Source organism: Lithobates pipiens, unplaced genomic scaffold, assembly GCF_037356315.1.
Source record: "Lithobates pipiens isolate NorthernLeopardFrog02 unplaced genomic scaffold, aLitPip1_a1.2 Scaffold_18, whole genome shotgun sequence".
NCBI classification, from domain to species: domain Eukaryota; kingdom Metazoa; phylum Chordata; class Amphibia; order Anura; family Ranidae; genus Lithobates; species Lithobates pipiens.
In genome coordinates this window covers 560,076,561-560,089,896 of record NW_027507758.1, presented here as the reverse complement: position 1 = coordinate 560,089,896, position 13,336 = coordinate 560,076,561, and the positions used below count along the sequence as shown (strand labels likewise).

Here is a 13,336-nt window from a genome sequence, read left to right as displayed (position 1 = left end):
TTGGGTGGAGTTGCGGTAAATGACATAGGAATTGTAAATGGGCAATTGAAAAAAAATAAATTGCTACTTTTTTGTACCAATGGTATGTCCGTCTTGTGGCAAGGTATGGTTCCATCATTTGGTCGTTGAAGTCGACTCCCCCCATGAACAAATTATATTCATAAATGCATTTAGGTTTTTTTATGGGGCCATTCCTTCTGGGGATATCCACGAATGTATCATTGTGGATAGAAGACAACATATATACATCCCTTCTGTCCCTCCACTTCACTGCCAGAATCTCCTTGCTTCGCAGACTTGCGGTTTCTCCTTTTCGCAGCTTCTTATTCTCAAGACTTTGAGGAAAGCCCTTCCGATTCCTTTTTACAGTGCCACATGCTGGCGTCTTCTTCCGGTGAAGGTTGTGGAACAGGGGCAGAGATGTGTAGAAGTTATCTACATACAGGTGGTAGCCTTTATCCAGTAGGGGGTATATGAGGTCCCAAACAACTTTCCCGCTGGATCCCAAGTAGTCCGGACAATTAGGGGGCTGCAGCTGGGTGTCCTTCCCTTTGTACACTATGAATGAATATGTGTACCCTGTGGCTCGGTCGCATAATTTGTAGACCTTCACCCCATAGCGGGCCCTTTTGCTATGCATAAATTGCTTCATTTTAAGCCTGCCGCTAAATTTAATAAGGGACTCATCCACACATATGTGTTGGTCCGGGGTAAACAATTTGGGGAATGTTTCTGAAAAATAATGAAGTATTGGACAAATTTTGTAAAGCCTGTCGTAATTTGGGTAATTTCGTGGAAGGCACTGGGTATTGTCGCTGAAATGTAAGAACCTTATGATCATCAGATACCTGGTTCTGGGCATTACCGCGGAGAAGAGCGGTGAGTGGTGGAGGGGGTGGGTTGACCAATAGGTACGCAATTGATTTTTTTTGTTGAGTCCCATGTTAAATGTGAGACCTAAAAAAACCTTGAACTCCTCCACAGGTCTCTCCATTCGTAGGGACGGGTATAATAAGATGTCGGATTTTGCAAAATAAATTGTGCATACAGGTTGCACTGGGCCACAATTGACGCCAACATATCCTCCGTAAAAATTAAATTTAAAAAATCTATTGGGGTAAAATTTTCCGTGTCCACCTGGACTCCTGGCTGGGCAGTGAAAGGGGGAACATTGGCCTCTCCTGAATTAGGAGGAAGCCACAAGGGGTTCTGAAGGGCATAGGGAAGGCTGGTATGGCTCCTAACCCTTTGGGGCTGAGATGACACCCCACTGGTACTTGGCCTTTCTTGCCGAGGCCCTGCGGTGCTGGTGGACGGCACTTCGGTGCTGGTGGACGGCACTGCCTCACTAGAACGCCTTCGTTTGATGGGCCGAATATCTTCCTCCTCGGATTCAGTCAGTGTTTCACTACTGAGGACTGGCTCATAATTTATGTCGGCTACAGAATCCGAATCTGAAAGAGAATCTGAAGAAGAGAGCTCCCCGTTGCTCTCATCGGCCGTGGAAAGAATTTGGTACGCCTCCTCGGCGGAAAAGATTTTTTTAGACATGGTTGCTGGTGTTGAGACTGCACAGGTGTGTGCTAAGCCTGCACTGATGGGCACTGATTGATGGCACAGATGTGCACTGATGAGACAGCACAGATGGGCACTGATTGCACAGATGTGCACGGATGAGGTGGCACAGCTGTGTACTGATGAAGCAGCACAGAGGTGGTACAGATGGGCACTGATGAGGTGGCACAGAGGTGGCACAGATGGGCACTGATGAGTCGGCACAGATGTGCACTGATGAGTCAGCACAGATGTGCACTGATTGTACAGATGTGCACTGTTGAGGTGGCACAGATGGGCGCTGTTGAGGTGGCACAGATGGGCGCTGTTGAGGCGGCACAAATGGGCACTGATGGGTCGGCACAGATGTGCACTGATTTATTGTACAGATGTGCACTGATTTATTGCACAGATGTGCAGATTTATTGCACAGATGTGCACTGATGAGGCGGCAGATGGGCACAGATGGGCACTGCTGAGGCGGCACAGATGGGCACTGCTGAGGCGGAACAGATGGGTACAGCTGAGGCGGTACAGATGGGCACTGATGGGTCGGCACAGATGTGCACTGATTTATTGCACAGATGTGCAGATTTATTGCACAGATGTGCACTGATGAGGCGGGGCAGATGGGCACTGCTGAGGCGGCACAGATGGGCACTGAGGTGGCACAGATGGGCACTGCTGAGGTGGCACAGATGGTACAGATGAGCACCGATTGGTACAGATGGGCAACGATTGGCACTGGCGGGCACTAGCGGTTCACAGATGGGCACTGGCGGGCACTGGCGGTGCACAAATGGGCACTGACGGTGTACAGATGGTGCACAGGTGGGCACTGGCGGGGTACAGATGGGCACTGGTGGGGTACAGATGGGCACTGGCGGGGTACAGATGGGCACTGGCGGGCACAGATGGCACTAAAATCAGTATTTGGCAAGTATTTGGTATTTGGCAAGTAACTCACAGAATCTCTCTCCTCACACGCTGTCTCTGTGTGAGGAGACAGATTCAGCAATGGGAGATGATCTCATTTGTTTACATTTGAGATCATCACCAATTGGAGGCGGCAATCACACTGTAAATGGCCGCTGTGATTGGCCGTTTACAGCGATCTGTGATTGGCTGTGTCCAGGGGACACCGCCAACACTGATTTTCCCAGATACGCGCTCCCAGGAGCGCGCGGGGAGCCATTAAAAGGGACGACGTCAATAGACGTAGTCCCGGCAATCGAGATCCGCGCTGTAGCCGTCATTTGACTATAGCGCGGATCTCAGGTGGTTAATGAGAGAGAAATAAATGGCGCAAGAAATATATATATATATATATATATATATATATTATGAAATTGAACACGTCACCATTTTTCTAGGTAAATATAATTCTAAAGGTGATATTGACATTAATTTTTCACCACGTGTCAGTAACAACTCATGCAATCCATACGTACAAAGACACCAAAAAAAATAAGTTCAGAAATTAAGTTATGTATAGGCATACCCCACTTTTAAGTACATAATGGGGTTTATTTACTAAAGCTGGAAAGTGCAAAATCAGGCTCACTTCTCCATAGAAACCAATGCACTTCCAGGTTTTATTGCCAAAGCTTAATTGAACAATCTGGGGTTAGAAGCGCATTGGTTTCTATGCAGATGTGAGCCTGATTTTGCACTTTCCAGCTTTAGTAAATAAACCCCATTGCATACTTAAAAGTGGGGTATGTCTGTAATAAAATGGAATGACATAATGAGAAAAGTATTGAGCAAACGAAGAAAGGGGGGTGCAAAAAAGCATGGAAAGCCAAGATACCAGTTGAAATCTATCAATAAGTGATGGCCTATAAAAAGGTGTCTCATTACCAAGGTGTCACACAAGAAGCATCTCATGGTGGGTAAGAGCAAAGAGCTCTCTCAAGGCCTTCATAACCTTATTGTTGCAAAACATACTGATGTAATTGATTACAGAAGCATTTCTAAACTTTGGATTGTTCCAGTGAGCACTGTTGGGGCTATAATCCGGAAGTGCAAAGAACATAATTACACCATAAACCGGCCACGACCAGGTGCTCCTCGCAAGATTTCTGACAGAGGAGTGAAAAGAATTATCAGAAGAGTTGTCCAAGAGCCAAGGACCACTTGTGGAGAGCTTGAGAAAGACCTGAAATTAGTAGTACAATTGTTTCAAAGAAAATAAGTAATGCACTCACCTGCCATGGCCTGTATGCACGCTCACCATGCAAGACTCCATTGCTAAAGAAAAAGCACGTTGAAGCTAATTTAAAGTTTGCTGCACAACATTTAGACAAGCCTGTGAAACACTGGGAGAATATAGTCTGTCAGATGAGACCAAAATTAATCTCTTTGGATGCCATAATACACACCATGTTTTGAGGTCAAATTGCACTGCACATCACCCCCATACCAACAATGAAGTTTGGAGGTGGGAACATCATGGTGTGGGGCTGTTTTTCAGTATACGGTACTGGCAAACTTCATGTCTTTGAAGGAAGGATGAATGGAAAAATGTACCAAGACATTCTTGATAAAAATCTGCTGCCATCTACCAGGATGATGAAGATGAATCGAGGGTGGACATTTCAATCCAATAGAAAATCTATGGAAATAACTAAAGATCAGAGTTCATAGAAGAGGCCCGCTAAACCTTTAAGATTTGAAGACTGGGTAGAAGAATGGGCCAAAATCACAACTGAGTAATGCATGTAAATAGTTTCTCCATACAGGAGGCGTCTTGAAGCTGTCATTACCAACAAAGGATTTTGTACCAAGTATTAAATACATTTCAGCTAGTGTATTAAATACTTGTTCCTTGTGCCATTTTATTACTCATAACTTCATTTCTGAACTTTTTTTTTGGTTTCTATGTATGTATGGATTGAATGGGTTGCTACTGACATGTGGTGAACATTTCATGTCAATAGCACCTTTAGAAATATATTTACCTAGAAAAATGGTGAGGTGTTCAATACTTTTTCTTACCCCCTGTATATATTACTAGACTCATCTTCCTTACCAACCGCTTAGTAACTGCCAACCCTCTCTGCCAATCCCTACACTGGCTTCCAATCGGTCCCTGTGAATTAAATAAAAAATGCTAATTATAATATACAAAGCCATTCACATCTCTGCCTCAAGCTACATCACCAACCTTATCCCCAAATATCACCCAAACCATCCTCTCTGCTCCTCTCAAGCTCCCTTGTCTCCTCCTCCCATGCTCATCTTCAAGACTTCTCTAGAGCCTCTCCCATCCTCTGAAACTCTCTACCTCAATCTGTCCGCCTATCTCCTACTCTTGCTGCTTTCAGGTGATCCCTGAAAGCTCATCTCTTTAGGGAAGCCTATCACGCCTTCAACTAATCTTCTATCACTTCCATCAGCTCAATCCCCACAGTTATAACCTTTTGCACCACTTGCCCCACCCTATTAGATTGTAAGCTCTTCTGAGCAGGGCCTCTTGTATTTTATTGTATTGTAACTGTATTGTCTCCCTTTTACATTGTAAAGCGCTGCGTAAACCGTTGGCGCTATATAAATCCTGTATAATAATAATATGGCAACCAGGGCCAATCATTTTTAACACCCCCAAAAATGACTTGCAGGAACAAGGCAGTGCATGCAAATTGAACTGTGTGTGTGGTTCAGTACTGTATAACACAGTGGATGCAGAGCTCAGGAGTGGATAACATACAGAGAGGATCAGATGTGCTTAACATAGAGAATGCAGGGCTCAGGGGTGCAGAGGTCATGAATATGTACCGCACAGAGTGCAGGGGTTAGGGGTGCAAAGCACACAAGCCACGGTGCTGAATATAACCAAAATGACCCCCTCCTCCCAGTACAACACCCTCTCCCTTGACCTTTTCCACCAAAAATACAGATCCCTACTAACAGCTTTAAATCACTCCTCCCAATTCACCCCCCAAGTATAGCCCCCTCCTCTAACTCCCAGTCTAGACCCTTCTCTGCAACACACACCCACAATACAGACAACCTTCCAAAGTACACCCCCCCCCCCCCACCAGAATACAGAGCCATCCCTCCTCAATAGAGACCATGTTCAGCACAGACCCCCCTTCAGAACAGACCTTCTCCCTCAACTTACTTGATCCTGGATGTTCTTTGTGCCCCATGGAAAGGCTACATCTAGACAATTTTATTACAAAAATGTATATAGTAACAAACCTAAATCAAGGCATAAGAAAAAAATAGATAATACACCCCCTCATTTTAAAGAGAATGATTTCCCTTAACAGATCTGAAACACAAGTATCGATCTCACAGTGTAAATGTCAATGTCATAAAATATAGGGAAACATTATCTCCAAAAAAAGTGTTATCCTTAGTCGCTTCTTCAGGAGGCAGGAGGGGAGCATGCAACTTTTCCATAGCAGGAAGATGCAGGGCAACACAAGAAAACAACCCAGAAACAAGAAAAGAACTCACCCCTGGGACAGACTAGAAGCCTCCCTGTATTCTGAACTGTAGCTGTCAGACGGAGAAAAGTGTCCTTATAGTGCCATTATTTTAGGAACTACAGTGCCATGCAAAAACAAAAAGGAGTGTCTGCATGATGAAACCACTTGGTATCCCGATTAGGTGCTTCCTTCCGCCAAACTGTGCCTCCTGCCCTCCAAACTGTTCAGAACAGAACGAGAGCTAATACCAGCCCTTTTTACCCCAACCATCATACACAGACAAGATTTGAGGTAAAATCCAAAGGAATTACTCTTTATTGAAACTCAGACAAAAGCTTTATACCCCAGAGGAGGACATTCCCCTCCTGATCATATCACCTGAACAATACAAACCGTACACAGGAAAATAATTAACGTAGCTAAAAAACAGCCAACATATACTATAAACATTAAACAACTAGCCACATAGGTGACTCAATGCCCACCCAGAGATACTACTCCAGTTCAGATCGCTCGGCACCATGGTCACAACAAAGGACATTACAAATTATCATAAGTATAACCATCCCACAATGGTTCGATAACTAGGTACAATGGTCACAATATATTAATCACCTGTTCAAGAAATGAGCAGACTGACAGAAACAATAGACTAATGGGAATGACCTACTTAAAAATAAACAAATAACAAATTGTAATCTCATCCCACCTCAGACTGTCCGTCAACCGTATTAAGAATACCCAGGGCTGTCTCATTAACCAGTTTTCTTTTCACATACATCTCCTTACTGAATTTTCAAGTAGGCAGAGACCATTATGGCTTCTTTGACTGTTAAATGTAATAATGTCCTTTTGCATCATGTAAGAGAACTTCTTCCTAAATGCTTGTAGCTCCCTCGAATGCCAGGGTCCATAGTCATGTATATGTGTCCTACAGTTCCAAGAGTCTGTGTGTTTTGGGGAGATATGGACTTAAATTCAAACAAGAAAACTCCAAGGGCCCCTCAGGCACACACCTCCCAAAGAGTAGTGCTCTTTTAACCACCTCGCGCCCGTCCTATAGCCGAATGACGGCCGTAGAGCAGGCGCTTTCGTCCGGGTGGCCGTCCCTGGACGTCCTGTTGTTTACTTCCGCAATGCTCGCCGCCGCGGGCATGCATCAGGGAAGTTCTGTGTTTGCCGTGTCCCCCGGGGACAGGCAAACACAGATCGCTGTAAACGGCCAATCACAGCGGCCGTTTACAGCGTGATCGGCGTGTCCAATGGGAGATGATCTCATATGTAAACATATGAGATCATCTCCCAGCGCCGCTCTCCTTCCTCACACAGACAGCGTGTGAGAGGGGAGAGATGAACGGCTGCAGCGGCCGTCAGTGTAAAAAAAAAAAAAAAAGTAAAAAAAAAGTGCCATCCTCCCCCAATGCTATCCTGCCCCAGTGCTATCCTGCCCCAGTGCTATCCTGCCCCAGTGCCATCCTGCCCCAGTGCCATCTGCCCCAGTGCCATCCGCCCCAGTGCCATCCGCCCCAGTGCCATCCGCCCCAGTGTCATCCTGCCCCAGTGCCATCCGCCCCAGTGCCATCCACCCCAGTGCCATCCACCCCAGTGCTACCTGCCCCCAGTGCCACCTGTTAGTGCCACCTGTTGTCAGTGCCATTTGTCCCCAGTGCCATCTGTCATCAGTGCCACGTATAAGTGCCATCTGTCATAAGTGCCACGTGTCATCAGTGCCAGGTATTAGTGCCATCTGTCATCAGTGCCACGTATCAGTGCCATTTGTCATCAGTGCCACCTGTCAGTGTCACGTGCCATCTGTTGTCAGTGTCACGTGTCATCAATGCCACTTATCAGTGCCATCCTATAGCCGAATGACGGCCGTAGAGCAGGCGCTTTCGTCCGGGTGGCCGTCCCTGGACGTCCTGTTGTTTACTTCCGCAATGCTCGCCGCCGCGGGCATGCATCAGGGAAGTTCTGTGTTTGCCGTGTCCCCCGGGGACAGGCAAACACAGATCGCTGTAAACGGCCAATCACAGCGGCCGTTTACAGCGTGATCGGCGTGTCCAATGGGAGATGATCTCATATGTAAACATATGAGATCATCTCCCAGCGCCGCCCTCCTTCCTCACACAGACAGCGTGTGAGAGGGGAGAGATGAACGGCTGCAGCGGCCGTCAGTGTAAAAAAAAAAAAAAAAAGTAAAAAAAAAGTGCCATCCTCCCCCAATGCTATCCTGCCCCAGTGCTATCCTGCCCCAGTGCTATCCTGCCCCAGTGCCATCCTGCCCCAGTGCCATCCGCCCCAGTGCCATCCGCCCCAGTGTCATCCTGCCCCAGTGCCATCCGCCCCAGTGCCATCCACCCCAGTGCCATCCACCCCAGTGCTACCTGCCCCCAGTGCCACCTGTTAGTGCCACCTGTTGTCAGTGCCATTTGTCCCCAGTGCCATCTGTCATCAGTGCCACGTATAAGTGCCATCTGTCATAAGTGCCACGTGTCATCAGTGCCAGGTATTAGTGCCATCTGTCATCAGTGCCACGTATCAGTGCCATTTGTCATCAGTGCCACCTGTCAGTGTCACGTGCCATCTGTTGTCAGTGTCACGTGTCATCAATGCCACTTATCAGTGCCATCTGTCATCAGTGTCACGCGTCATCGGTGCCACGTATTAGTGCCATCTGTCATCGGTGGCACGTATTAGTGCCACGTATTAGTGCCATCTGTCAGTGCCACGTATTAGTGCCACGTGTCTTCAGTGCCATGTATTAGTGCCATGTGTCATCAGTGCCACGTATAAGTGCCACGTGTCATCAGTGCCACATATTAGTGCCATCTGTCATCAGTGCCACATATTAGTGCCATCTGTCATCAGTGCCACGTGTCATCAGTGCCACGTATAAGTGTCATCATTGCCACGTATCAGTGCCATCTGTCATCAGTGTCACGTGTCATTGTCCTGGTGCTCCAGGGCCTTCAAAAGTGTAATAGGTAGTCAACAAGTTAGATGTGTAATTTATGCTCCTAGAACACGTGATGGCGCTCCCTGCATGTTGGGCCTCTCTATGTGGCCAGGCTGTGAAAAAGTCCCACACATGTGGTATTGTAATACTCAGGAGGAGTAGCAGAATTTTTTTGGGGGTGCCATTTGTGGTATACACATGCCATGTGAGAGAAATAACCTATTACAATGACAATTTTGTGGAGAAAAATAAAAAAAATGAAAAATCTTAATTTTGCAAAGAATTGTGGGAAAAAAATGACAACATCAAAAAGCTCACCATGCCTCTTACTAAATACCTTGGAATGTCTACTTTCCAAAAAGGGGTCATTTGGGGGGTATTTGTACTTTCCTGACTTGTTCGGGTCACAAGAAGTGAGATAGGCCACCAGTACATCAGATGTGATCAATTTTGTGCGATTCGCACCACAGCTTGTAGACTCTCTAACTTTCACAAAGACCAAATAATATCCACTAATTTTGGTTATTTTTACCAAAGATATGTAGCAGTATAAATTGTGGCCAAAATGTATGAAGAAAAATTAATAATTTGCATAATTCTGTCACAGAAACAAAGAAATATGCGTTTTTTTTCAAAATTTTCGGTCTTTTTTCATTTATAGCGCAAAAAATAAAAACCCCAGAGGTGATCAAATACCACCAAAAGAAAGCTCTATTTGTGGGAAAAAAAAGGACAAAAAATTCATTTGGGTACAGTGTTGCATGACTGAGTAATTGTCATTCAAAGTGTGAGCACCGAAAGCTGAAAATTGGTCTGGGCAGGAAGGGTGTTTAAGTGCCCAGTAAGCAAGTGGTTAAAAGCCAGGGCCCATAGTCAGTTTGCAAGAGGCTAGCATGCAGTCCTCTCCAAAAGCCCCTGTCCTGGTTGAGTCTGTCACAGTCTGCACCTAGTAAGGACTACACCCCCTTAGTACACCACTGAGATCTTATGTGTATTTTCCTTCAGAAATGTAATTTGGCCAATTTTGCTGCTTCTCATCATAGAACAGGCATGTTTGGTATCAAACTTATTGTTGTTCAAAGTCAAAGTCTCTGGCTTTCTAGGCCCTTCTAAGTACTGTTTATAACAGTTATTTGTGATTCGAAACTGAAATTATATTGCTTTGCTTGTGTTAAAGGTATCTCAAAACTGAGCTGTGCTCTGGTGTTTAGTTTAGCCTGTGGTATTTGAAAATTGCCAACTTTCTGTAGTTCAAAGTGTAGATTAGATTTAAAGTGGTTGTAAACCTCTGTCATGAAATATGAACAAAGCACATACTTCTATAGTATTTATTTGCCTCTGTTCAAATCACTGAGTGTCATTTCTCCCCATTGTCTTGTTCCTCTGGTATCAAGAACAGCTGTCAGAAGTGACTCTTGCTAACACAAAGGTGATAGGGAGGATAGCTCCAACACACAACCTCTGATTCCTATCCTCAGCTGCGCATCGTTCCTGTGTACTGTGAGGAGGGGGCTGTTTCCCTCCAATCAGCTCTCAGAGCTCTTGTACAGTGTGTAACTGCAACTCACCACCCCTGCTTTGCAGGTCTGTGAAAAATGCTTTTGAGCCCTGAATTTAACAAGGCTGTAGAGAACAAATGGCTGCAGCTAAACAGGTGAAACGTATGATATTTTCTGTGTATCACCTGAGGCCACTGGGTATACGTAAGGGTTTACAACCTCAGTAAATCTTAATGTTTTGAGGCAGAATTTTGGAGAAATTAGTGCATTTTGGAGAAATGAGGATTGCATTTCTCCCACTCACCACTGAAGTAATGTGTAAATAAAAAGATTGAAGGACTGAGTTGGTATGGCATTTCAGAGAGTAACTTTTAGTTTTGATTGGAGTACACCTGGAACAGAATTATCAACTAATAACAAATGTCTCTTTCATATTTTCTTTGCAGGGAACCCAAGTGATTCCATTACTGTATTCTGTCCTACGAGACAAAGAGCACTTTGAGAAACCAGAGGAGTTTTACCCTCAACATTTTCTGGATTCTGAGGGAAACTTTGCTAATAATGAAACTTTTATACCATTTTCTGCAGGTGACTAAACCAAAGGGGGAAACTCTAAATTGCCACAAATGTATTGAGGGTCACTCTATGGTTGTGTAGTGCTACCACTGTAGGAGCTGCTGGATAGGATTGGTTCTCTGTTCTTTGTCTCAACCTTCTCAAGAACCTCAGACCCTCTGGCACACCATATTGAGTGAACTATGCCCAATAGCGTGGCTATATCAAACAAAACAGGCACCAAACCAAGTAGTCAGGCTCGGTTCACACTGGAACCGTCTGCGGATCACACAGGAACGCTGTGCGTACCCGTTCTCCGTTTCAGGGATGAATCGGGGCTGAATCTGTGTCTGAATTCGACCCTGAAATGGATCCAAAGACGCACAGAATTTCTCTGCAGTGCGCTCTGCAGCCACCCCGGAGATATGTGAACTGGCTCCATAGAAATCCAGTCACATTCTCCTGCTATGGTAATTGGATGCAGGGAAACCCGCATCCAATTCACATAGGTGTGAATCCAGCCTAAAGGCAAACTTAATCTATTTTTATCCATAATGGTTTGTAACGAGACAAACATGAAATGGATTAATAATGATAATAACATAATTTTATCATACAAAGGGCTTAACGGTGAAGACTAGGCATAAGATGGCATTTGCCGTCCAGATCAGCATAAACGGTAGGTCACCTCAAGTGCAGCAGTGAGCAGTAATAAAGTGTAATCTATGGAGTGCTGGAACTATACTGCTAGAGTGCATATATGATGGCGATGCTAGTCCTAGACAGAATGGGTGTGCACTGTCCAAAATGAAAGGGAAATGGAAGCAGAAGGGGCAGGGGAACAAAGGGATTTGCAAAATAATTATTACGAGCGCGTGTTCTTCTGCCGGCTATCGTTGAGGCTTTTTAAGAGGTGCATTTAAAGTGGATTCATTAAATTTGAGCTGGGCACATAGATCTGCAGTGTTTTGTTATTATCCTCCAAAGCCCTGTGTCTTGTAGCTTTCTGTTATCAGCCTGATAAGTTTTTGATCACATATGATAAAACCAGCCAGAGTTTTGATTCGGAGTAGGTTGCTATAAATAGATTAACAAAGCTCTGACCGATACAACAGAGAGAGCTGAGTCTCTACCTATGTGTAGAGGAAGTGTGTGCCTTTCTTCCAATTAGCTGTCTTGGCTGTGTGCCCAGACTTCTCTGCAATAATAACCAGGAAGAGAAAAAATATGAAGGGCAGTTTCTAAATAGTATCTAAAGATGAAGACAGCTGATATGGATGTAAAACTTATATAGGGAGATTTGTTTCATCCCTGTGTATCATCTGTGGCTGCTCCCTTCACTGGGTATATGGAAGGTTTACATCCAGTTTAACAACAGTTCCAGTTAACCTGCATACAGTATAGATACGGTATAGTCTCGGCACAGGTGCAAGGAAAATGTGGTTTAGATGCAGTAAAGAGTTGGTACAGGTACAGCCTAGGTTTGGAATAAGTGGGTTATAGAGTGCAGTATGGATGCGGTATGGATTGGGTACATCTGGTGTACTACTCTCAGTGGCTCAGTTCCTGCTAGCAGTATCAGCAATGTGCAAATAGACCCCTTACCTGTCCCCAGGATGCTGCTATCGCTGTGGGGGGGGGGGGGGGGGACCTTCAGTCTTTCCCTGAAAGCCTCTGATGACCAGCAGTGGGAAGCAGATGGTGAGTAGATGCTTCAGTCTCCATGCAGCAGCAGTACAGGTGCTGTGACATAGACGGTGCTGCACTGCCCCGGGTGTCCTCACTCCCAATCTCAGGCATGGATCTCCACTGGTATGGTCACCTGGTGGCAAGCGAATATCCAGACAGAGGTGCTCTCTCTCTAACTCCCACGCTGCTAAGAGGAAGAACTTTACGTGGCAGTTTAATAAAAATATATATCTACACTACTCCTACTGATCAGTGCCTATTGGGATTTGTAGTGTAAGGTATCTGTTTGTCCCATTACTTGGCTGCCGTCCCAAGTTACAACTATCAGGAGTCTTCGAGCTCTGAATAGATGTCTATGAGCTTGCTTGGCTTTATCTCTCTCCCTACAGGTGGGAGGAGAATGGTGCAGCATAATATAAGTATCTCAGTAGACCAAGTAGAGGGAGAAAATAATAAAATGCACTGGGGTTAATTTACTAAAACTGGACACTGGCTACCATCCACAGCTGTACCAGATTTTACAATCCGCTGCTAACTTCACCTTGTTCAATTAAGCTTTGACAATAAAAGAGCTGCACCAGATTTTGCGAACTCCAGTTTTAGTAAATCAACTCCAATGTCTCCTTCTCCATATTGCTGTAGCTCAG

At 45.2% G+C, this 13,336-nt stretch overlaps 1 protein-coding gene across 7 annotated transcripts in view; it reads left to right on the top strand.

Annotated features, from left to right (window-relative positions):
• Nucleotides 1-13,336, top strand: part of LOC143988987 (cytochrome P450 2C5-like) — an 86,230-nt gene that overhangs the window by 60,213 nt on the left and 12,681 nt on the right. For 6 of the 7 annotated variants that reach the window (XM_077488965.1, XM_077488962.1, XM_077488967.1 and 3 more), the window contains one exon: nucleotides 10,892-11,033. The exons of the other annotated variant lie outside the window; for it this stretch is intronic. In XM_077488965.1, the coding sequence (XP_077345091.1) occupies nucleotides 10,892-11,033 (142 nt within the window). The remainder of the gene's footprint in view (nucleotides 1-10,891; nucleotides 11,034-13,336) is intronic. 7 annotated transcript variants of the gene reach the window in all.